Raw genomic sequence first — 26,475 nt, forward strand, 5'->3', positions numbered from 1 at the left:
TGCTGACGGCTCAGAGCCTGTGGCCTGCTTGGGATTCTGTGTCTCCCTCTCTCTCTGCCCCTCCCTCCTCTCTCTCGCTCTCTCTCTCTCTCAAAAGTAAATAAAAATTAAAAAAAAATTAACATGTACCTTTGAAGTTTCCTTGGAAGTTAGGCATAGCCACGTGACTTGTGTAAGGCGAGCAGCTCTGAGACCTGGCACATTCTTCAACATGGTCCCCTTTGCACTGATGTCAGAACAGTGGAATAATGCCCGGTGATGAAGTCAATGCCAACTCATGTCCCTGAGTACCACAATAAGCAGAGGCCCCCTGTGGACCTGTGTGGGACACGTAAGATGAGTGAAGAATAAGCTTTGTTGTTTCGGCCCCTGGTTATTAGAGTTGTGTGTTACTGCAGCATAACCTGGCCTACACTGACTGATACAGCAGACCTGGAGAAAGGACAGAATGGGCTCTTAAGGGTAACAAAGGCCCGTTGCTTCTCGGCCTTTTAGCTAAGATCAAGTGAAGAGTGACAAAGGCCTTGAATAGATATTTCTCCAAAGATACACAAATGGGCATTTAACACACGAAAAGGTGCTCAGGGCACCTGGCTCGCTCAGCTCAGTTGGCAGGGCATGTGACTTTTGATCTTGGGTTGTAAGTTTGAGTCCCACATTGGGTGTAGAGATTACTTTAAAAAATAGTCTTAAAAAAAAAAAAAAGATGCTCAGGGGCACTGGGGTGGCTCAGTCCGTTAAGCGTCTGACTTCGGCTCAGGTCATGATCTCCCCGTTCCAGAGTTCAAGCCCCATGTCGGGCTCTGGGCTGACCCCTCAGAGCCTGGAGCCTGCTTCAGATTCTGTGTCTCCTTCTCTGTCTCTGCCCCTCCCCCACTCATGCTCTGTATCTCTCTCTCTCAAAAATAAACATTAAAACAATTAAAAATAAATAAGTAAATAAGATGTTCAACATCGCTAGCTATGAGAAAAAGGCAAATGAAAGCCACAATGAGAAACCACTTCTCACAGCCATTAAGATGGCTATTGTTTTTTTTTTTTTTTTTTGAAATAAAACCAAAATCAGAAACGAACAAATGTTGATGAGAAACTGGAACCTTTGTGCATGGCTGGTGGGAATGTAAATTGGTGCAGGCATCGTGGAAAATAGTTTGGCATTTCCTTAAAAAAATGGACAGAATTACCACATGATTCAGCAACTCCACTCCTAAGTACATATCCCCAAAATATCAAAAGTAAGGACCTAACCGATGTTATCTATCAATGCCCATAGCAGTATTATTCCCAGTAGCCAAAAAGTCGAAACAACCCAAGGATGAACAAAAAGTGATGTCTACGTACAATGGAATATTACTCGGCCTTTAAAAAAGAATACATGGGGCGCCTGGGTGGCGCAGTCGGTTAAGCGTCCGACTTCAGCCAGGTCACGATCTCGCGGTCCGTGAGTTCGAGCCCCGCGTCGGGCTCTGGGCTGATGGCTCGGAGCCTGGAGCCTGTTTCCGATTCTGTGTCTCCCTCTCTCTCTGCCCCTCCCCCGTTCATGCTCTGTCTCTCTCTGTCCCAAAAAAAAAAAAAAAAAAAAAAAGTTGAAAAAAAAAAAAAGAATACAATTCTGACATGCCACAATAGGAATGAATCACCAAGTGAAATAAGCCAGTCACGAAAGGACAAACATTGTGCAATTCCATTGTTATGAGATACCTACGACAGTCAAATTCAGAAAGGCAGAAAGTGGAGTAGCCAAGGGGGAGAGGGAGGAGGAACGGGGAGTCAGTGTTTAACGGGTACGGAGTTTCAGTTTGGGAAGATGAAAACGTTCTGGAGATGGATGGTGATAATGGTTGCATAACAGCATGAACGTGCTAAATGCCACTGGATTATACACTGAAAAATGGTTAAAATGGTAAATTTTATGTTATGTACATTTTGCCACACACAGACACATACACACACACACACATACACAAAGTAACAGCCTCAGTCCACATACTGTGGTATTTCCACAGATAGAAGGAAGCTTTGGAGGGGTGATGAAGGTGGCTGGAGCCCGCTCCCAGACTTGAGATCAAAGGAAACCCAAGGGATTGAAGGACCCTCAGAAGTCAGTTAACTTGGGCTTCTCATGTCGCAGAATCAAGTGTGAGATGCGGTGAGAGGAGAGGACTTTGCTCAGTCCTGTGGTTTCCAGGCCACCAGAAATACAAATATATCTGTACTTCCTGACTTCTGAACATGGACTATAAGCCGTAAAAGAAGTGTGAAGTCTTCCTATTTAAACCTTTGCTTCCAAATCTCCCCATACACTTGATTGTTGGCTGGCGACGAAACTGGGGAACGAGCAGGAAGAACGTGCAAACAGAAAACCTGACAAGAGGCCCCAGGTCTAAGTGGATGACTTTTTATAGGGAGGAACATTCACATGTGTGACTTTAGATGCGTATATACCTTAAAGCCATGACAGTAATAAAAACATTTCTAGGGGTGCCTGGGTGGCTCAGTTGGTTGGTCGTCTGACTTCAGCTCTGGTCATGATCTCAGGTCATGATCTCAAGCCCCTCGTAAGGCTCTGTGCTGACAGCTTGGAGCCTGGAACTTGCTTCGGATTCTGTGTCTTGCTCTCTCTCTGCTCTCCCCCCGCTCACACACACACACTCTCTCTCTCTCTCTCTCTCTGTCTCTTTCTCTCAAAAATAAATGAAGAAAACATTGGGGGAAAAAAACCATTTCTAGGTCGGTGCACCTGGGTGGCTCAGTCAGTTGAGCATCCAACTTTGGCTCGGGTCATGATCTCATACTTTGTGAGTTTGAGCCTCTCATCAGGCTCTCTGCTGTCAGTGCAGGGCCCTCTTTGGATCCTATGTCCCCCCCCCCCCCACCCCCCCCCCCGCCTTCTCTGCCCTTCCCCCACTTGTGCTCTCTCTCTCTCAAAAATAAACATTAAAAATTTTTTTTCTATGTCTACAGGTGGAACTAAATGAATGATATCAAGAGCACGCTCTAAAGTTGCGCAAACAAGTTGTGTCTTTCCACAGTGACAGCTTTATGCAGTCCTAAAGCAAGGTAATGTAATTGTCAAGCAGGTTCAGGATTCCAAACTCAGGGACATCGCACCATGTAATTAACTCAGCTTCTTATACAGCACGAAAAGCAGAACCTAAGACAAGTCACGCGACAAACAAGATAACGGAGGGGCTAACAGACCAAACTTGAAGTCAGTCTGTGGGCGCACAACGGAGATAAGCCTCTGGCCGGTCTGGGTCAGCTCCCGGCTCTTACTGCCCATCACGCTCCAGCAAGGAAGGATCTCGGTTCTGTTCGGAGATCCTTGGGCAGCCGCTGCTTTCTTTTTAAGTGGTAAGACATAGAGGGGTCATGTCTGAAGCGTCTGACAGTTTGCTGCAAAAATCCTCTTTTTAAAGGGATTTAAATCAGGCTTTAAAGGGATTTAATCAGGCTTGGGCCCCTGCAGACCTCAGGGGTATCAGCTGATACTGGTTTCTGCAACCCTGTAGCTGTACTGCCCTTAACTGCTTGTCTCACTGCTTGATACAGGCCTCTGCTTGACACGAGTGACTCCCTTGTTCTCTACATTTGGAATCAGACAGATGCATTTTATTTTAATTTAAAAAAAATTCACGGGGACGCTTGGTTGGGTCTGTTGGCTAAGCGTCCGGACTTCAGCTCAGGCCATGATCTCGCAGTTTGTGAGTTCAAGCCCCGCATCAGGCTCTGTGCTGACAGGTTGGAGCCTGGAGACTGCTTAGATTCTGTGTCTTTCTTCCTCCCCTGCTTGCACTCACTCTCTCTCTCTTTCAAAAATAAATAAAGATTTTTTTCTAAATGTTTAAATATTTTTTCAGATGTATTTTAAATCTGAGCTCTGCCACTGAAGCAGAAACTGTTAGTCGCTCCTAATATCCATCCTTCCTTCTGATATAGAACTAGATAGACCCTCCTATTCTATTAAATGTTTTGTTGGGAGAGAGATGGCGCTAGTGAGAGAGAAAGAGAGCTCTAGAGAATCCCACAAGGGACGGAGAGAGAGAAGCAGGGCTCATCCAGGGCTCGTGTTTTACCCGAAGCGGCGCTCATGCTCACCCCATGCAAGACTCTTGCATGTGAAGCTTGAGCTCGCGAGCCGTGTGATCATGACCTGAGCTGAAGTCAGATGTTTAACAACTGAGCCACCCAGGCATCCTAAATTTATTTTTTCCAAAGGAACAAGACTCTGGGTCCAACACACACCGTTCAACACATAGCCCTGCTTTGCTGTGAGCCCATCAAAACACGGCTTCATCTAAATGTCACCACAGCCCCACCCTTCACTGGAATCCCAGGAAAATTCTATCCTACCCTTTGTTTGCTGAATCATCCCTGCAGGTGCTGAGGCCCTTCTCAAGCTGTGTCCTGCTACCTCTGGGAGCAAGTGTTGGCAACCATAGGTGCTGTAACAGCAATGGTAGAGGGACAAGGGAGACACCGTGGCAGAAACATAGGCCTCTGAGCGGGGGCTGGCAAACTTTTACCGTAAAGGGCCCGAGAGCAAACATTTTAGGCTTTGAGGGCCAGATGGACTCTTCTGTGACTCTGCTCAACTTCGCTCTGTGCTGCGAAAACCGCCATGGAGAATATGGAAATAATGAGCGTGGCTGTGTTCCAATAAAACTTTATTTACAAAAATAGGCAAAGAATGGACTGGATCTGCCCCAGGATTCCTGGTTAGCCAACTCCTGCTTTGGAGTCACCCAGATCTGAGTTAGAATTCTGAGTCTGTGACTGATTATCGATAGAAGCCCGTCAAGGCTTTCCTGAGCCCCAACGGCTCCATCTGTAAAATCAGAATAACGATACCTGCCCCCCCCCCAAAGGTGTTTAAAAAGGCTCTGAGATAACGCATAAAGGGTGCTTTGCCCATAATAGGTAACAATAATAGGTAGATGTACTGCCACAAGTATGACAGTTTAGAACCAGTTAAGTCTGCAAGGGCTGGATTAGTCAGGGAGGACTTCCTGTAGGAAGTGGATCTGGAGCTGAGGCCTGAAGAAAAGGCAGGAGATGGAGAGAAGAGCCAGAAGGGCACTCGACACTCGAGGATTATTATTAGGGCAAATGGTGGCCTGGTCACACTTACTCCCCTCTCCCTCAGACCCGATGAACACAGAGTCTTCAGGTCTCTGTCTCCTCTGTTACAGAGCACTTCTCAAGGCCAGCAACAGAGTCTAATCTTCCATGCATCTGCCCCAGGGCCTAGAACAGGGGCGAGACCATCGATATAAATAACCAAAGCTAAGAAACAATTGCAGCAATAATGGCAATAGCAGTTACTATCTATTGAATGATTTCTGCAGGCCTAACTCTGTTCTAGACGCTTCAAATATATTATTTTTAAGTGTACAAACTGAGGGCTGCTGGAGGGGGGTAGGGTAGGGGTATTGGTAGGGGGATGGGCTAAATGGGCGATGGGATTGAGGAGGGCGCTTGTTGGGATGAACACTGGGTGTTCTATGTAGGTGACGGATCACTAGATTCTACTCCTGAAATCATTATTACATGATGTTAACTAACTTGGATTTAAATAAAATTTAAAAATTGAAAAAAAAAAACATAGAGGTACAACTGCCCTCTGAGACAGGTGATATTGTCATTTTACAGATGCCACCCATCAAGGGTAAATAATTTACCCGAGGACAAATACTGGGTTGGGATAGGTCTCCCGAGCACTAATGTTCTCAAACCTACATTCTTTCTGGACCTCGAGGTCATGACCCGAACCGAAGTCAGACCGCTTAACCGACTGAGCCACTCAGGCGCCCCCAAACTTACATTCTTTCTGGTATGAGATGCCATCTTTTAAGAACAGACATGTCGTGGACACTTAGAAGATGTTTAAGGAGTGGTGACCACCATAATCTGAATTCTGTCTCCCCTGCCCATCCAAAGGTTGTCACTATAAAGAGATGGGCTCACCTTGCTCTGCCATGGACAGTGAGGAAAGACTAGACAAGAAGTGCCTTTTGATCCCTTTATGCACAGACCCCACCCCCACCCCCTAAACAAGACCTTCCTCTTTCTAGAACATAGGCCTCATTTTCCCTCTTCTTACCTTGCCTTGGGATTATGGTGCAGCTCTGGTCTTTCCAGCTTCCTGGTGGTATAATTAGCTGATGTGGTTCCGGCAGTCTGTGCGAAGTGGGATTACACAAGTCCGAGGGGCTATCGTCATATCTGACTATCTGCATAGCTGACCGTTGCCTGACACAGCGAGGGCAAGGTTCAGCTTCTCTGGACATTCAGCTGTTACCAAAAGAAGTCTTACATACGTTTGTACCAAAATACAACTATAGGCTTGGATAGACTTCTGGATAGAAAATTCATCCTTGAGCATCTCAGTTTGACAAACCCCACTTCAGGTGGAGTCTATCCCCGGCCTCGTGGGGTTTTTGTGGCTTTGCTTGACCTGAAAACAAAAGTTCTCAGGGCACTTGGGTGGCTCGTTCGGTTAAGCCTCCCACTCTTGATTTCAGCTCAGGTCATGGTCTCATGGTTGTGAGTTCAAGCCTCACATCAGGCTCTGCACTGACAGTGTGGAGCCTGCTTGGGATTCTCCCTCCCTCTCTCTCTGCCCCTCCCCCAATCACGATGTCTCTGTCTCTCTCAAAATAAATAAATAAACTTGAAAAGAAAAGAAAAAAAAAAAAAAACCCTGGAGGTGTCCTGCATTTCTGCATTCAGACCCACGTATCACACTTGTTTCTAACTTTTTTTTTAATTTATTTTGAGAGACAGAGTGCAAGTGGGGAAGGAACAGAGAGGGAGAGAGAGAATCCCAAGCAGGCTCTGCACTGCCCAATGTGGGACTTGATCCCGTGAACTATGAGATCATGACCTGAGCCGAAATCAAGAGTTGGATGTTCAACTGACTGAGCCATCCAGGCGCCCCTGTTTCTGACTCTTTTAAGTCAGGACAAAGAGAGGGAGTTTAAGTCAGAAAACCGGGACCTGAAAACCTCTCAGTTACTTCCATTCTCAAAAAAACACACCCATGTGAAATCTGGTTATCACTTCCAAATCACAGGACCCATTAAATTTGCCAGACGAGATCTCGATGCAGCGTGGTGTAAAGAAAAGGGGGGCTTTGGACGCAGACAGAACCACGTTCCCATCCTCGGCTCTGCCTTTTTATTCACTAAAAGATCTTTGGCAGTTCATTTCATCTCTCTGACGACAAGTTTTTCATTTGCAGAATGAGGCGAATAACAATACCTAACATCCCAGGCTGTCGTGAAGATTAAACACAACACTACTTGACGAAATGAAAAGTCCCTAGGACAACAGCCGGCACACAGTCTGCACTCAACAAACGTGAGTCTCTTGTCTCTATCTTTTTATGTAGATACCGAGCATGTAGGAATAGATCCTTATAATAACGGTATCTGGGGGAAACGTCATCCAAATTTATTTGATGACTGTGGGTAGACAGGCAATCGAAGGACAAGGGCAAGAGGATTGATTATAAAGGTTCAGGCTCACTTGTCTCCTTTTGAGGGTCAGGGAAACAAAACAATTTTAAGTTAAACATCAGTCTCTACATACTAGTCATCAGAATCACCAAGACCGATATTACATCAGAGCCTATGTGAGACTCTTCCTCATCTGCAAAATGAGAGCTCTTATGGCGATTAAGTCTTTCAAAAGGGATGTCCAGTGGGTGCTCAAAAATGCTAGCTGAAATTATCACCATGGTGGCAATGATTGTTACTATTATTACACCGTGAGAGGCTCCAGTGTTCGGATCCTCAGGCTGTGGGGACTTGTGTGAGCCCCTCGCCAAGATCCCTTCTAGCTTTGTTTCGTTTCTTTACAGCCGTCACTCCCAGCAGCACATTAAAGATATGGGCAGTCCGAACCTGAGGCCCTACAGATGCCCTAGAATCCCTGCAACTTTGTGACCCTTATAAACACATTCCTTTGGCTTCACTCCTGGACACTCTGAACTTGCAGGTGTGGAGTCGGGGTGGAGCACGTATGTTCGCCCACTGTTTCCCACTCCTCTTTTGGGTCACTCCAGACCCTCTTGGTCTCGTGTGGCTCTGGTTCCAGTTCTGCATGGGCTCTAGGCAACTTCACACAGGGGTGATCTGACGGTACCTCCCTTCTTGCCCCTACTGTGCCTCTCTCCTCTGCCCCAGGGCTTCTATATTGACAATGCCTGGGGGCTGTATGCACAGCCCTGAGGTGCCAGAGAGTTAAGCCCTGTGGAGTGATGATGGGATCGGTCAATGGGAGATGAGAGCTGGTGGGTGCATTTATACAGGTTCTTGGGCACAACCCTACAGACCCAGCAATGCTTCCCACTTGGTAGCAGCCCACTCAATAACACCATCTCACACTGACTCCCCTCTGTCCCTGATTCACTCCCCTTGTTCTTCACTCCTGCTCCCTGGGCATGTGCTCCTTGACATAGTCCTGCTGTGAGCCCTCTGCCCTCAGCTCTGCATCCTGGGGAACCTAGGCTAAACCTTACTGGGTGATTGAGATTTGGGAGTTATTCACCAGCATGATGGCAATAAAAACACTATGAGGAGTGGTGAGTGGAGATGCAAATAATCCCGTGCAAGCAGAGGGGAACCTCATCCATCACAATTACTCAGGCTTTTGCCTCTCATTGAAATGAAGTTTAGTGATAGGTCTGCCTTCTGGTTGAAAACTGCCAATTCCAGTCACACTGTGAAAAGCCACAGGGCTCCTTTGGCAGCTTCCAAGAAGCAGGTGCAGGACAGACCTCGCTAAAGAGCAGGCCCAGGATCTAACTGTAAAAGTGGCAGAGTTGGGGCACCTGGGTGACTCAGTGGGCTGAGCATCCAACTTTTGATTGATCTCGGCTCAGGTCATGATCTCATGGTTGGTGAGATCGAGCCCCACGTCGGGCTCTGTGCTGACAGCGAGGAGCTTGCTTGGGATTCTCTCTCTCCCTCTCTCTCTCAAAATAAATAAATAATTTTCAGTTAAATAAATAAAATAAAAAAGTAGCAGAGTTGAAAAACAGAATGCATAGGCGCACCTGGGTGGCTCAGTCAGTTAAGCCTCTGACTTTGACTCAGGTCATGATCTCATGGTCTGTGGGTTTGAGCCCTGCATCGGGCTCTGTGCTGGCAGCTCAGAGCCTGGAGCCTGCTTCAGATTCTGTGTCTCCCTTTCTCTCTGTCCCTCCCCACTCATTCTCATTCTCTCTCTCTCTCTCAAAATAAATATGAAAAAAAAGAAAAAGAGAATGCATCATCTTGATGGCCTCCCAGTTATAGTCTGAGTGTGAAGGATAAGAGTGGAATCTGAGCTGTGAAATGATGATGTTTGAGTAGATTCGCCTGAGAAGCTTGAACCTGGAAACACCTCAAACCTCCTTCTCTCAGAGGAGACTATACCGCAACCTCTGCTGAGGCAGAAGCCCTGTAAGATGCCACATGTCCTACTGAAGATTCACCCCTCCGCTCTTGACTCTTTCAAAGTAAGTAACCAAAGTCAGCTCTCTGTATCCTAGACAAGAAAAAGTCTCTGCTCTGGGAGAAAATAGTACACATACCATAGGGCTTGCGGGCCCTGGCCACAACATATGGGAAGAACCCAGGGGGCTTGGGGGAGAGCAGATTTGAAGCTGTTTTATTGGGGAAGAGGTGAAAGATATGCCTGGGCAAGGGGAGTTTCCCCCACTTGGGGGCCCTTCATCCGCAAGTCAAGATCCAGAGCTGTGGACACGATACCTAAAGCTAGTCCTAATTGACTGTTGGGATGGAACTTGGCCTAGAGAAATGAAAAGGATATTACCAGAACTTCCTTGACACAGCATCAAGGAAAGGTCGAAAGGATTATAGAAGTATGGACTTTGGAACTGATTCACTGTGTAAGACCTAAGAACCCATCAGAGGACACCGCTTTTTTTAAGGCCACCAGCATCTCTGAGACACCCAATGGTGACCGTCCTCTCTCGGTTAGTGTGGACAGTGAGAGGTCAAGAGGCCAGGTGACTGCATTTAAATATCAAAGGAAAGTGAGTGTAATTATTGTGTTGGAAAGCAGAGCTGAACCAGCCATCAAGGTTCCTTGACCCACAGGGATCTGGAGAAATGGCTAACAGATCATAGTATTACTAGAGGGGAGAAAGATGCAGACAACTGAGCACAGCATGCTTCTTTATATAATTAAAAAGAAATCAAGAACTCATGAGCAGAAGGCTAATGTCAGCTGCCATAATGGAAACCACATTCCTTCTCAAGTTCCCAAGTGAACGTTAGTTCACAGGCCCAGAGCTCAGTGTTTGAAAGGGAAGCCAGGTCCCCTTAAGGACGGACTGTGCAATACCACCATAAATCTCTATGGTAAAATTTTCCCCAATCATTCTCCTAGGGAGACTTGAGGTCATATGCCAGGGTAACTACGCGCCACAGTAAAAAGAATACCCAGATCTGAGATAAGACTGATTGGAACCAGGAGACATCACATGCTCCTGTGCCTACAATGAAGGCTAATCGAGTCCAGGCTCAAATCTAGCTGACAATGGGCCCCGTGAGTCTTCAGCCCCGCTCGGTGGTTATTTCCTCAGCCCCAAAGTAGGAATTGTGTTAATGCAGTAGACACTGTTGGTACCTGGCCCACATCCCCTGGGCACTTAACTATTTCTGTGCACTGTAATCAGATAGCTTCCTACTGCAAGCATCGGTGAGTCTTTGGCTGTGGTCTTTTGGCTGGCTTATACAGGGAGCAGGTTGGGTTTTCCAGAGAGAGAATCTCAGGTCAGAGAGGTGGGGATGTCAGAATGCATTAAGTCACGCCAGAGGATCCACTGGCTGACTATATTTCCTAAGAGGTCCCAGAGGTCACCCCCCTCTGTAAAACAAGGATTGAATTCATGAGAAGGCTACTGTTACTGGATTATTGAGGACCTGAATGGTGGCCCAGGTCTTACAGTAGGAGATGTTGTTATAGAATTGGATTCCTTAGTGTCAATGCTCATGACAGGATTCCAGAATAGCAGAGCCCATGTGACAGCCCTAAGTTGTCAGAGACATGATGGATATAATTTCCACACAGGTGGGAAAGGTACCAAGAGTGCATTGACCCACAGGGATATGTGGGAATGGCTAATGATGATTATGTTCTTGGAATGAATAGATGGTCAGTGTTATGGACTGAATGCTTGTGTCCAAAATTTATATGTTGAAATCCTAACTTCCTGATGTTATTACGAGGTAGGGCCTTTGGGGGGTGATTATTAGGTCATCAGAGAGCCCTCATGAGTAGGACGAATGCCCTTATAAAAGAGACCCCAGAGAGCTTTCTTTTTTAATTTTTTTTTTCAACGTTTTTTATTTATTTTTGGGACAGAGAGAGACAGAGCATGAACGGGGGAGGGGCAGAGAGAGAGGGAGACACAGAATCGGAAACAGGCTCCAGGCTCCGAGCCATCAGCCCAGAGCCTGACGCGGGGCTCGAACTCACGGACCGCGAGATCGTGACCTGGCTGAAGTCGGACGCTTAACCGACTGCGCCACCCAGGCGCCCCCCCAGAGAGCTTTCTTGTGCCATCTGCCTTCTGAGGATGAAGAGAGAAGATGACCGTCTATGAACCAGGCTATCAGCAGACACAGAATCTGCCAGTGCCCTGATTTTGTACTCTCCAGTATCCAGAACTGTGAGAAATAAATGTTTGCTGTTCAAGTCACCCAGTGTGTGGTATTTTTGTTATCGCGGCCTGAAGGGACTAAGACAGGCAGCAAACAAGGGTATTATGAGGCTCATATAATCAAAAGATCAAGATTAGATATCAGAAGGCTGATGTCACTACCATGATGGAAAAGTCATGATCTTTCTTCAGTTTCCAAACCTGAGACAGTTCTAAGAGCTGAGTCCAGCAAGAAAAAAGGAGGCTAGGGGCACCTGGGTGGCTCAGTTGGTTGAGTGTCCAACTTCGGCTCAGGTCATGATCTCACGGCTCGTGGGTTCAAGCCCCATGTCGGGCTCTGTGCTGACAGCTCAGAGCCTGGAGCCTGCTTCGGATTCTGGGTCTCCCTCTCGCGCTGTGCCCCTCCCTCACTCATGCTCTGTCTCTCTTTCTCTCAAGAATAAATAAAACATTTTTAAAAATTTTTTAAAAAAAAGGAGGCCAAATCTTCTTCAGAAACCCTGAAAAGTCACAACAAATATATATAGTAGCTATTCTCTCAATCCTTTCTCCAAATAGGCCTTTAGTCATTTCTGAGGCATAATCAATACAGATTTTCCTAGAATTTGGCAGAATCTTCACATTGGCTCCCTGACCTATTGAGTTAGAGTCATTGAATTTTTTTTTTTTTTTTTTTTTAAGGAGAAAAAAAGGCCAACTGGAAGCTCCTGAAAACTATTCCTAACCTCTGGCCAAGACAATAAATCAAGCCACGTGGCATTCTGGGTAGAATGACAGATTACAGCCTCCCAGAAAGATGAAAGAATGATTGTGGTTCCCATTCTACTTTCCGTCTCATTCATGGGCGTATGGCCCTGCAAAACCCGGATGGATCATAGTGGATGGTGATGGACTAGTGTAAATTTAACCAAGATGTAGCCCTAACGTTAGTCGTCATTCCAGACTCACACAGCCTCTGACAATTAGGATGTGGCTATTGATTGAGCAAATACATTGTCTTCAAATTCCATTAAGAAGGAGGCTGTAAAGCAATTTGCATTCACCTGGGCTGGAGAATAGCACAAATCCAGCCTTGTCCGGTGCTTGTTCATTCTACTGATCTCAGTGCACTGGTCACTGTGCTCCAGTAAAATAGAACGGAGAAAGACAGGGATTTATTTATTTATGATGTTTATATGTTTGTTTATTTTTGAGAGGCAGAGCACGAGCAGGGGAGGGGCAGAGAGAGAGGGAGACACAGAATCCGAAGCAGGCTCCAGGCTCTGAGCTGTCAGCACGGAGCCCGACATGGGGCTCGAACCCACAAACCATGAGATCATGACCTGAGCCAGAGTCAGACGCTTAACCGACTGAGCCACCCAGGTGCCCCAAGAGATTTATTTTTTAGAAACGATTGGCACCTGTGATTTAGGAGGTTGAGAAGTTCCACAATCTGCCATCTGCAAGCTGGACACCCAGGAAAGCCAAGGATATAATTTAGTCCAAGTCCAAGGGGCTGAGAACCAGGAGGGCTGATAGTGCAAACCCCAGTCTGAGAGCAGGAGACCATGCGATGGGATGTCCAAGCTCAAGCTGTGAGGCAGGAAAACAGGGGCTAAATTCCTCCTTCCCCCACCTTTTGCTCTATTCAGTCCCTCAGCAATCGTGTGATGCCCACCCACATTGGAGCAGGCAATCTACTTTGCTGAGTCTACCAACGCAAATACTAATCTCATTCAGAAACACTCTCACAGACACACCCAGAAATAATGCTTGCTTTGGGCATCTCGTGGCCAGTCAAGTTGACACATAAAACTAACCATCACACTCAGTATCAAAATAGTCTAAGCAGTGCTGCTCAAGAGAGATATAACATGAGTCACATATGTAATTTTAGTCACCTCACTGAAAACAAGTCAAAGAGCGACAAATGAAATTAATAATATATGTATTTACTTAGCACAACATATCTAAAATATTATCATTATGGGGACGCCTGGGTGGCTCAGTCAGTTGAGTGTCTGACTCTTGATTTTAACTCAGGTCATGATCTCACAGTTCATGATTTTGAGCCCCGTGACGGGCTCTGCACTGATGGCGTGGAGCCTGCTTGGTATTCTCTCTCCCCCCTCTCTTGCTCTCTCTCTCTCAAAATAAATAAACATTAAAAAAATAGATCATCAAAAATATTGATGATGTAATCAATGTAATATATAGTCAATATAGTGGCATCTGGGTGGCTCAGTAGGTTGAGCATCCAACTCTTGATTTTGACTCAGGTCATGATCCCAAGGTTGTGGAATCAACCTTGTCAAGCTCCATACTGAGCTTGGAGTTTGCCTGGGATTCTCTCTTTCTCTCCCTCAGCCCTTCTCCCCGGCTTGCATGCTCGCTCTCTATCTCTCAAAAAAATTAAATAAATATGTAATCACAAGAATATTAATAAGATATTTTACATTGTTTTTTCATACCAGATTTTCTAAATCTGTGCATTTTATGGTCATAGCACATGTTAATTAGCTACATTTCAAGAGCAGAATAGCTGCATGTAGCTAGGGGCTACCATATTGGACAGTGCAGGTCTAAAGAATTCTTCATTGTCAAGACATTCTGCAGAATATCACACTGGGACACTGTATTGATGACATCATGCTAACTAGACCCAGTGAACAAGAAACGGCAGGTATTCTAGACGCCCTGTAAGACATACACATGCCAAAAGGTGGGATATAAGCCCTACAAAGATTCCTGGGCCAGCCACATCGGTGAAAATTTTAAATCTGTTAGATGTTTGTGTAGAAAATCATTTAACTTGCCCAAAGAGAGGCCTCACCTTGGCTCTTGGCTACTAGGCTGTCATCTCCGGGCTGTTGGAATGTCATGCCTGATAGAAGTGTTTTGTTATGACTTGGGCCAGCCATATTGTAACAAGGTGATTTGGGGTGGGGCCTTTGGGTCACGTGGTTATCAGTGTGACCTCTCGAGGGGCTGGAGACTGAGATCAGCTGCAAAGGCAGCTAGCCATGCTTGTGTAATAGAGTCCCAATAGAGACTCTGGACACTGACCTTGGGTAAGCTTCCCCGGTTGGCACTAATCCATCAATATTGTATATACAAATGGCAGGAAAGTAATGACTCCATGGGGAGAGGACAACTGGAAGCTCTGTGTTTTGTACTTGCCTGGATTCTGCCCTCTATATTCCTTCCCTTGGCTAACTCTAATCTGTATATTCCAGCAGTAATAAACTACAGCCGTTGAGTATAACAGCTATCAATGAATTTTGCCAGTCCTTCTAGCAAGTTAGTGAAACTAAGAGTGGTCTTGGGGACCCCAAACTTGCAACTGAGAGTGATCTTGTGTAGACTGTGCCCCTTGATTTCACAGTTGGTTATTTTCACATTATCATTAAATGTTTATATTTGTCCACATATTTACCACTTTCTTTGTTCTTTATGTCTCATATCTCACACTTTGCATCTGGAATCACTTTTCGTAAATCCTTTGGTAAATTCAGGTCTTGTGGTGACATTTGTTTTCCTGTTTTCATCTGAAAATGCCTTATTTTGTGTCATCTTTGATGGGTATAAGATTCCAGGTTGCTAGTTACCTTTTCCAGCACATTGAAGAGTTTAATTCCATAGTCTTCTGGCTTCCACTGTAGCTATTGAAAAAATCAGCTAATCCCTAAATGTCACTCCTTTGAAGGTAATCTGTTTTCCCAACCCCTAGCTATTTTTTAATAATTTGTCTTTGTTTTTCATTTCCTGAGGTTTCGTGATTAACAACCTAGGTGTGAATTTCCTTTTATTTGGCGTTCACAGTGATCCTTGAATTGGTAGGTTGGTTTCTGTCATCACTTCCGGAAAATTGTCAGCCACTAATTTTTCAAATATTTCCTCTGCTACATTCTCTCTCTTTTCTCCATTTGGGACTTTGATCAAGCAAATGGTAAAACTTCTCACTGTATTCTTCTCTAGGTCTCTTACCTTCACTCTGTGCCTCATTCTGGATAGTTTCTTCTGATCTGTCTTCCATTTTATAAATTCTCTCTATTGTAACTCCGCTTACAGATCCATCTAGTTAGTTCTTCGTTTCAGGTATTTTGTTTTTCAGTTCTAGAATTTCTAGTTGCTTCTTTTTTGTGTATATAAGCGTCAGTTTTTATAATATCTAGTTTTCGGCCCAAATTTCCAATTTTCTTTTTTATATCCTCAATCATAGTAAGCATAATTATGTTAAAATCTATGACCAATAATTCCAGTATCTGGAACTCCCATACCACTATTTCTATTGCTCATTATTTCCCTTGGTTCTTGTTCCTGGTGACACAGAATCTGAAGCGGGCTTGGGGCTCTGAGCTGTCAGCACAGAGCCCGACGTGGGGCTCGATCTCACAAATCGTGAGATTGTGACCTGAGCCAAAGTCGGATACTTAACCGACTGAGCCACCCAGACGCCCCACTGGTGTAGCTTTTTCAGAATCCTGACCCAGAGCAGGCTTTGGTCTCCAACTTTTTTCCTCTAGTCTGTGACATTTTCAAAAGCACCCTTCAGCTAGCTTCTCAGTCTCTTTTCCCTGAACAGGAAAGCTCCCAGAGAAAAGGCCACAAAGGCGGGACTTAATTCACTCGATTTTGTTTTTCTTTTCTTCTCTCTCCATCTGCTAATTCTTCATTACCCTCTTCTTGCTTCAGTGTCTTGTAGTTTTGGGGTTCAGTTTCCCTTTTTTTCTGCTTTCCTCAGCAGGTGGCTAGTCCATATGACCTGCTGCACTGTTACTAGAAGTTGTTCCATGAAAGGGAGGTATATCCAGAAGTATCTCCGAACGGCCAAAGGAGCCATAAGACTGAAGGAAAAGGCTGACAAGTCCATCTTGATAAGAAATGACTTATAAAGGGGACTTACAGACAGAAGTGTGTCCTGGGAGACCGTAAGCCCAGTGGGTTTCCACAACCCCAGTGCCAGTAAGACCTGCTTTTCTAGCTCTAGAGGCTGGGAAGTACATGCTAGTAGCTAGAGAATAGCTCCGTATTATAGTCTTTTTTTTTAATTTTTAAAAAACATTTATTTATTTTAGAGAGACAGAGAGACAGAGCGTGAGAAGGGGAGGGGCAGAGAGAGAGAGAGAGAGAGAGACAGATCTGAAGCAGGCTCCAGGCTCCAAGCTGTCAGCACAGCGCTGGACGCAGGGCTTGAACTCACAGATGGCAAGATCATGACCTGAGCCGAAGTTGGACGCTTAACCGACTTAGACACCCAGGCGCCCCACTCCGTGTCATAGTCTTACTTTCAGAGAAGATCAAGGATGTTATGTCCCAGGGGTGTACATTAGGGTGTGGTTAGACCAAAAGAAAGAATGTGGGGTGAAGTGCTGTGCTCAAGAAGGCTTCTGATCATAGAGCACCCACCAAGGTGGATTTGTCCAAGATGGCTTTACTCTGGTTCACACAGGAGTGGAAGTCTCTGTTAGGCATATACATATTTTTTAATTTTGAAAGAGTGGGGGTGGGGGGGTGCAGAGAGAGAGAGAGAGAGAGAGACAGAGAGAGAGAGAGAATCCCAAGCAGGATCCATCAGATCCATCAGCACAGAGCCCGATGTGGGGCTCAATCCCATGACCCCGAGATCATGACCTGAGCCAAAATCAAGAGTCGGACACTTAACCAACTGAGCTACCCAGGCCCTCCTCTGTTAGGCATTTTTTTTTTAATTTTTTTTTTTTAACGTTTATTTATTTTTGAGACAGAGAGAGACAGAGCATGAACAGGGGAGGGGCAGAGAGAGAGGGAGACACAGAATCCGAAGCAGGCTCCAGGCTCCGAGCTGTCAGCACAGAGCCCGACGCGGGGCTTGAACTCACGGACGGTGAGATCATGACCTGAGCCGAAGTCAGACGCTTAACCGACCAAGCCACCCAGGCGCCCCTGTTAGGCATTTTTAAGAGATTATTCTCATATCTCCTACTTGTTTTGGGTTCCTTTGATGGGAAAAATGTGCCTTAAACTCCCATTTATCTGGCATGATTAGAGACTATAGAAGAAATAAATTATGTTAAGCCCCAACTGCTTTTGAGTTAGCTTTGACTAAAACTCAGAGACCACACATTTTTTTTTGGGGGGGGGGGGAGATAAATTTTACAAAGCTGCGGATACAAAGGCTTTTGAGAATGTAAAACACTGGTTTAAGAATTAGCCTTTCTCGGTTGATAAGAATTTTAAGTTACGTCTATACCTATTCTGAGTCTTGTCATGAATCTGAGTTGCTTTTATCTGCTTACTAATAAGGTACAGGGAGCTTCCTTTCTCTTAGGTATCAAAAGATTTATTTGAATAATGTCTCTGAGGTTATGAATGTTTGATATAGACAACTACATTTGTTGAGTGCCTGTTGTAGAATTCTTTTTTTTTTTAATTTTTTTTTTAACGTTTATTTATTTTTGAGACAGAGAGAGACAGAGCATGAACAGGGGAGGGTCGGAGAGAGAGGGAGACACAGAATCTGAAACAGGCTCCAGGCTCTGAGCTGTCAGCACAGAGCCCGACGCGGGGCTCGAACTCACAGACCGCGAGATCATGACCTGAGCCGAAGTCGGACGCCCAACCGACTGAACCACCCAGGCGCCCCTAGAATTCTTTTTTAAAAAAGTCTTTATTTATTTTGAGAGAGAGCGGAAGGAGGAGGAGGAGGAGGAGCAGAGAGAGAGGGAGACACAGAATCCCCAGCAGGCTATGTGTTGTCAGCACAGAGCCTGACTCAGGGCTTGACCTCACAAACCATGTGATCATGACCTGAGCTGAGATAAAAAGTGGGATGCTTAACCAACTGAACCACCCAGGCGCCCCTGTTGTAGAATTCTTCATTAAATTTTTAAACTGTTAGTCATAGGAGATTAATTTTATTCACTGGCTTTGTGATAATTACCTTGCTGATTTTACCTCACTGGTTTGTTGTAACTGATAGAACTCATTTAAAAAGACCGTGAGGAGTCCCTGAAAATTAGGAATGTAATTAACAGAATTCCTGCTGGTGAAAATGTATTTTGTTTTACATGTAAATTAAAGTGGCTGTAACAAAGTAACTTAGAAATGCAATGCAGAATATCCGTTTGCCACAACTGGGTATTCAGGTGAGTGGAATACCCTTGCTTATTTTTATATTCTCATTTTATCCTACCTTTATTCACACGTGGATCATCAAATTCTTACAGATTAAATGATAGTACTCTTAAAGCTTCCCTAAGCGTATAAACACTTTAATGGGTGATGATTCAGAAGGCATCTGTACTGCTAGATATTACTCATCACCTCTTATTTGCCCAATAAATAGACACCCCATGCTGGAACATTGGCTAAATGGGTATTAGCTGGAGGTGGAGGAAAAGAGAACAGCAAGTGATATAAACAAATAGCTTTGGAGTCAGACTGACAGTGATTGAAATCCTTACTAGCCTGTGCTCCCTGGGTAAGTTACTCTGAGTCTCAAGGTCATCATCTGTAAATTGGGGGTAATGATATTAGGCATCTTACAGGGTCTTTTGCGGGGGAGAAAGTAAAGGATGAAGTGAGATTGTGATTATAAAGCACTTGGTACGTTGGGAGCACATAATAAGTACTTAAGAAATAATGACAGCTATTATCACCTGACTGGTGCCTGGAGGAATAAAGGCAGCTCCAGAATTTCTGCTAGGAGGGGCTCAAGAGCAGTCATCACACTGGAAGGTGGGAAAGGACACCGCTTTGACATTGATCCCATGCTTAGGCGAAGAAAATGAGAAAGGATTGGAGATTTACAGGGATTAGAGAACGATCCATCCCAACTATCCCCACCACTCTGCCCACATTCCTTGGCACTGCTCCTGTTCGGTGATATTCAGGGGATTTCTTGCACTCCCCCTTCTGTCCCATGCAACTAACCAGTCAACAAAGACAAAAAGCCGCTGCCAACAAAGGATTGAACTCACAACAAGAAGGGAAAGGGAGAGGGGCACTGTGTTTTCATGCCAAGTGTGTGATGCCCTGTGCTTATACCTCTCCTAGATACTGCTTATTCCCTTTATACAGATTGCACCCCAGCCCCCCACTCCTGCTTGACTTCATACAATCCCCATTTCCAAGGAGAGAGGGGCAAGATCTTTGTTCTTATTGGCCACAGACAGCAGATCCCCACCCCCACCCCCCCCACCTCTGAGCACAGGCCGGTTTCCAATAGCCCCTCAGATCCCGGGAAGACACTGCCCCAATTCCTATGCAGCCTCTGTTGAAGCCTGCAGGAGTCAAACGGACATCCATTCTCAGCACCAACTCAGGTGGATGATACACTCAGGCAACCAGAGTCTAGGCCAGTCTCTCTTGCTTCTGCCTGAACACACTCTCTTTACCCAGGCAGAGGCTGGATCTTTGCCTCTAGAGGCCAACTCCCTAGGTTTGAAATCCAAGGTTCACCCCTAGTTAGCTTGTGACCCTAGGTAGGCTATTTTTCTGTGCCTAGTTTTTTCCCCCCACCAAGACAGACTCCAAAGACTATTATTAATCTGCAGGGTTTGGCACAGTAACTTCATAGAAAACTTTCAATAAACATCAGGTCGGATTACCTTACGGGCCCTGGACCAAAACAAACCTATTAAGTTGCTCTAATTATATGGTGAAAGACCCCCGTTTCTGGTTATAGTCTCAACACTGACACTTAGTAACCTCAGACAAGTTGGACTTCTTTTCGGTCCTGTTTCCCCAACCATCACACGATGGACTTCACGGATTAAACAACAAAACTCAGTGAACATTTATTGAGTGCTATCTTCCAGGTTCCTTCCCCAAAAGAGGACGTACAATTATTAATCAGGCACTGAGCACACTCACCCAGTGGTGAGGGACACTGAGGGATAAAGACTTGTTTCATTTAGCTCTGCTTTTAGGGATGGATGCTGGGTCAGAAGTGGATGTGAACAAAGCTGGATGATTCACGAGTTTGCCTTGTAATTACTGGCGATGCTTTTAAGTTACCCTTTCAAACTTGAGCATTTGCAGGGATTTGGTTCTGAAAATAAGCCCACTTCTCCTTTTTTTACTGCCGAGGTCACTGTGACTGAGAGAGGAGCCACACAAAGCAGGTCATGCTTCCTCTTCCCCTTTCGAGGAACCCTGACCCCTGGGATACTACGCGACCAGGGAGGGGAGGGGAGGGGGGGGGGGGTCCTGCTCTAGAGCAGGGCCTGGGGGTGCAGGGCGAAGCCGCTCCGACCGGCCAGTGCCTTTCAGCCTAACTGGAACCGAGAAACAGGAGGGGCTGAGCCGGAGCGTGGCAGTGCCGGCCTCGCCTCGTACAAGGGCATATGCTCTGAGCGCCCACGGCCGCGCGCCCCAGACCTGAGGCGCCGCACCATCCAGCCCCGGGTTGGGGAGCGCTGCCGCTCCGGGAGGGTCAGCTTTGCGGAGACTAGGTCTGTCCCGCTCCACCCGGGGCTGCAGCCGGGCACCACCAAGCTGCGCCGGGGTACCGCCGCAGGTCCGGGCCACCGACTATCGGAGAAAGCACACGGACAGTAACGCCGTCCGTTCCGGCCACCCCGTATCAGTGAAAGGGCACAGACCGCACGCGCGCAGGGTCACGTGGGCGGGGCGGGCGCGTGCCCCCGCATCCACGAGAGGAGGCGGGGATGGGGGCGGGGCCGACAGCGCGGCCTCCCGTGAAGCCTCGCGCGGGGAAGGACCGGAACTCCGGGCGGGCGGCTTGTTGATAATATGGCGGCAGGAGCTGCCTGGGCTTCTCGAGGAGGCGGTGGGGCCCACACCCGGAAGAAGGGTCTCTTTTCAGGCTAGTGCGGCGGCCGCTGCGGACCCGGAAGTCCGGGCCGGTTGCTGAATGAGGGGAGCCGGGCCCTCCCCGCGACAGTCCCCCCGCGCCCTCCGCCCCGACCCGGGCCCCGCCATGTCCTTCTTCCGGCGGAAAGGTAGCAGAGGGGGGCTCCGGCGGGGAGCCAGGCCGGGCCTCAGGGGCGGCGGTGGGGCAGGTGGGCCTGCACGGGCTTCCTCCCGGGCGGCGGCGGGGCCCTCGGCCTCCGCGCAGACGCCCCCTGCGTGCCTCGCTTTGCTCCCGGACTCTGCAGGGAGGGAGAAGGTGGCTTCCTCGCGCGAGGTCAGGGGAATTGTCTCGCTGGTCCGAAAGTGTTTGCCGAAATTCATACAAGTTAATGCCTGTTTGCGTAAAAAACAGCCTTTGCGTTTGTGTGTGTGTGTGTGTGTGTGTGTGTGTGTGTCTAAACTGTGAATCAAGAAAAAGGAAATTCCTTTAGTACCTTGTTAAGGAAGTCTCTGACTTTTCAGAATATTGAGGGTTTTATGTGTCAAAGCAACATGTGAAAATGTTTTCTTCAACGAGTGCTGTTTTCTAGATTCCTCCTTTTTGGGGGGGAAGGGGATTCTGCACTTCCTAAAATAACATTACTTATTGCTAAAAGTTCCCTAATGAAAGAAACTAGTTCTTTTGATGACTTAGCAAGTCTACTAACTACTGGGACGCTCACTCTGTAAACTGCTTATATTTCTGATTTTCCGTTTTAATAGCTGCCCAGAGTTTAAGTAGAGGCAGCTTAATTTTGATCCTGGATAAAGTTGTTGTGTGTCATTAAAAATATATATGCAGAATGAACAAGTGTAGGTCATTTTGGATGATGGTGGTTCTTTGAATTCTTGTTATTTAAGAGAAAAGGTACCAGGACACACACACACACACACACACACACACACACACACACACACAGAAACCAACAACAAAAAGCAACACTAAAACAGGAACGTGGGTTCATATGTCTGCTCTGCTACTGCCTGTAACCTGGGACAGAAAAGTGTTAACCCACTTTTTTCTCTTCTCTCAACTGAGAATTAGATGATTCGTAAAGGCCCCATTCAGCTATGAATTCAAGAATTCCTTTTAAGCACACGGCCGAGTTTTAGTAACTGATGTCATGGGGTGAGTGAATGAAGCTGTGATGAGTGAATGCAGTGCTGAATGAAGGAAACCTGTAAAATGGTACAAGGAAGCTTTGTTGATAACATACCTTGGTATAGTTAAAAGCTCTAATTTGTTTGACAGTGTTTAGTTTAGTTTTGTTTTTGAAGGGGAAAGAAAGCATTCTGTGTATAATGAGGCAAATTGCATGTTGCATAATAAGACTGTTGTCTCTATTCAACATTTGAATGTCTGCTGCTTGCCAGGCACTGTGCTAGGCCCTCACAAGCCCTGAACAAGACAAAGTCCCTGCACCCATGGAACTTATTGTCTGCTGGGGCAGACGGACAAGAAATTGCTCTTTCTTATGTATGTGTGTTTACAAATTGATAACATGTTACGACAGAGAGAACTGGAGAGAAGAAGCATGTTTTGGTTTGAGGATAGAGAAAGGCTTCAGCAGGTGACCTTGAAACTCAGAGCTGAGGGATCTGTAGGAGGTCACAGAGGGTAGGGAAGAACACTTTGAGCACAGGGAATAGCATGTTCAAAGGTTGTGAGTCAAGAAAGAGTCTGGTGCCCTTCAAGAAAGGAAGGCAGGCCACTGTGCCTTGGGCTTAGAGAGGTAGACAAGATTCAGAGCTTTGTAAGCCATAGTTGTTAGGTTTTATTCCAAGTGCAGAGATGATATTATTTAAACATTTTTAAAGAGGAGTGATTTGGTCTTATGTTATAAAAAGATCATTGTAGATGCTTTTTGCAGACTGAATGTGGCAAGAGTAGAAGCTGGAGATGCTTCTGTTTAGGGATCCCATCCAGTCTTTAAATACCACCTATATGCTGATGACTCCTGAAATTTACATCTCCAGCTTGAATTCTCTCTCCTGAATTAAGAATGGTATATCCCACTGTCGGTCCACTTTATACCTCTACCTAGTAGATACAGGTATATCTATTAATAGAAATGACAGACTAACACATGGATCTTTCACTTACTATATCTAAAATTTAACTCCAGATTTTTTGTCGCCTCAATAAATTCCATGTCTGGCCTTTTAATTGTTCAGCCTAAAACTTGAGTATGTTCTTGAGCTTCTCTTTCTCTCCTACTCTATATCTACATCAAATCTGCTAGATCTACCCCAGAACATATCCAAATTCAACCTTGTCTCGTTATCCCTGATCCCTGGTCTAGGCAGTCATCTCTGTTTAGATTGGGCAGTTAAGGAAGTCCTTAACATCTTCAAGGATGCCATTCAAATTTCAGCTTCAAGGTTAAGAGGAAGCCGGTTTTATGAAAATCAAGAACGGAATTATTTTTCTGTAGGTTTCAATTTGGTTTCCCTTCCCTCCTTGACCCCTATGGTATATTTTCAAATTGCATTATGCCACATCTCTTTTCAAATTTTTCCTGTGACTTCCTGTACTTGGCCCTCCTTTATTGAGGTCCCATTTCCTCTCTGTGTTCATCTCCTGCTTTCCTTTTTCATCACTGTTCCATTTATATTGACCTCTTTGTTGTAAAATACATTCCCACCCCAGGGCCTTTGCACTTACATTTTCTCTCTTTCTGGAAACCCCTTCCCACAGATACCCACTATTTGTTCCCTCGTTTCCTTCAGGTTTTTGATCATTTGGCATGTTAGTGAAGTTTTCTCTGTCCATCCTGCTTTTAACATTGCAGCCCCCAGCCCCTGCACTCCTATCCCCTTGCCCTACTTTCTCTACAGCATTTATCACCATCTGCTTTACTATGTGTTTTATGAAGATGGAAGGTGAGTTTTGTTCGTGGTTGTATTCCCAGGTTTAGGTCCAGTGCCTGGGATATAGTTAGGATTTTAGTAAATATTTGTTGAATAAGTGAATAAAACAAAAGAAAAATATCAGCTAGTAAAAAGTGCTGTGCTGGGAATTTAAACTGATGTGGGAGTAGATCACAGGATGACAATTTGTGTTCAGATAATAAAGGAAGGCTTGTCTGGGAAGATGGTATTTAGATGAGATCTAAATGAGGAGAGAGAGCCAGCCTCACAAAAGATGAAAGGGACTGCATTGTAGCCGGAGAAAACTGGAAGCACAAATGTCCTGAGGCAGGCATGAACTGGCTGTGTTTAAGGAACCAGAAAAAGGCTGGAACTTACTGGGAATGGGATATGTTTTGGAGATGGAGCTGACATGACTTGGAGTGAGTGGAATTGTCTTTTGGCATTTGTGAGTTGGTGACAACTCTCAGACATCCATGGGGTGTGTTGAGGAGGCAGTGGGATGTACGGTTCTGTAGAGATCACCTAGAGAATACCTGTAATACGTGAATTAGTTACGTTGAGAGGCTATAACAGAGACACTGAAGTGTAATGGCTCAGACAAGAGAGATTTTTATTACTCTCTCGAGTGTAATGCTCATTGGGTGGCTTTGCTTCACAGTCATTCAGGGATCATTTTCTTCCCATTTTGTTACAGCTCTTTCCCTTAGGGTATGGTCTCTTCTATCAAAGCCATGTCATAGCCCCTTCTGTCTGTCCTCAGTCTTCTGACCCGTGGTAAGGAGGAAGGAGCAGCTTTAGCCAGAAAGTGGCACATAGCCATTTCTATTCATATTCTATTGGTGAGAATTTAGTCATATGGTCAGAGCTAACTGCAGAGGCTCCTAGGAAATGTAAAGTAACTAGCCAGTTATGTGCTAGGTTACAGCCCTCTTGCCAAGAAGAGGAGTGACCATGGTAGCATTTCCTGCCATACTGTAGACAAGAAGGGAGCCTAGGCGAGAGCTCTGGAGTTAATCCAGCTTTTAGAAGTGAAATTGAGAGGGGCTCCTGGGTGACTCAGTCGGTTGGGCATCCAACTTCAGCTCAGGTCATGTTCTCACAGTTTGTGGGTTTGAGCCCCGTGTCGGGCTCTGTGCTGACAGCTTGGAGCCTGGAACCTGCTTCGGATTCTGTGTGTCCCTCTCTCTCTGCCTTTCCTCTGCTTGCTTTCTCTCTCTCAAAATAAATAAACATTAAAAAGTTCTAAAAATGTTTAAAAAAGTGAAATTGAGGAACATGAGCCATTGACAAAGGAGAATCCAAAACAAAATGCCAGTCATATAGGAGTGCGATGTCATGGAAGCTAAAAGAAGATAATGTTTCAAAAAGAAGGGAGTATTGTGTTGAATGTCACTTGCAAGATCAAGGTAGAAATAGCTACTCATTTTGTTAATGTGGAAGTAATTGGTCACTTTAAGAGTATCAGTGGAATGGGTTGAGGGGAGAATGTGAAGTGTGGAAAGTAGCAAGAGGAAAACTAAAAAACACCTTTTCCAAGAAACTTTGCGGTGAAAAGGAACTAAAAGGGGCTTTTGGGTTAAGGGTTTTTGTTTTTTTTTTTTTAAGATAAAAGATGTCAGAGCACGTTTGTATGCTGATAGGAACGATCTGGTAGAGAGGAGAAAATGGTAGAGAAGAGAGGTGTTAATTTGTGGGAGTAAAGTTCTTGGGAAGTCCTAAGGGATAAGATTAAAGCCTGACTATACCAAGATTTGGTTAGGGTACACTGCTGTTGGGAATTGCAATTGTAGGACCACTTGTATAAAGGTCAAAAACTTTCAAACAATGCTTTATATGGTTTATGGATACATAAATGTATTTAAAGAGTAAAAATATGGTTGGAAACAATAAATGTTCAATTTATGAAATTGTTTCCATAGGGAGAGGGGGAATGAGGTCAGGGAGAGACTTCAGTTGCACCTGCATGTTTTATTTCTTTTGAAAATTTTTCTGAAGCGAGTACAGCATAATGTTAAGATTTGAGAAGACTGAGTGTTGCTCAGACCTGAGTGTTATTCAAATTCTAGTATTGTCTCTGTTTTAGATGTTTCATGAAAAGAATATATAGA

The 26,475-nt window shown here is 45.5% G+C and overlaps 1 protein-coding gene and 1 long non-coding RNA gene across 5 annotated transcripts in view; both read left to right on the forward strand.

Annotated features, from left to right (window-relative positions):
• The first annotated feature begins 2,969 nt into the window (after positions 1-2,969).
• LOC122206511 lies at positions 2,970-11,329 on the forward strand. Its single transcript, XR_006196496.1, has 4 exons — positions 2,970-3,060; positions 7,244-7,362; positions 7,865-8,001; positions 9,263-11,329. It is a non-coding gene; the product is annotated as an uncharacterized LOC122206511 (long non-coding RNA).
• Positions 11,330-14,326: 2,997 nt separating this feature from the next.
• The window catches only part of AKAP10 (A-kinase anchoring protein 10), an 85,317-nt gene continuing 73,168 nt past the window's right edge, over positions 14,327-26,475 (forward strand). For 2 of the 4 annotated variants that reach the window (XR_006196820.1, XM_042917536.1), the window contains exon 1: positions 21,349-21,603. Coding sequence is in view for 3 of the 4 variants with exons in the window: in XM_042917536.1 (XP_042773470.1) it covers positions 21,516-21,603 (88 nt within the window). In the remaining variant the exon portion in view is untranslated. Of the gene's footprint in view, positions 14,379-21,348; positions 21,604-26,475 lie in introns of those variants that run through there. The other 2 variants (XM_042917538.1, XM_042917539.1) reach the window with 2 other exon arrangements.

Source organism: Panthera leo, chromosome E1, assembly GCF_018350215.1.
Source record: "Panthera leo isolate Ple1 chromosome E1, P.leo_Ple1_pat1.1, whole genome shotgun sequence".
Lineage (NCBI taxonomy): Eukaryota > Metazoa > Chordata > Mammalia > Carnivora > Felidae > Panthera > Panthera leo.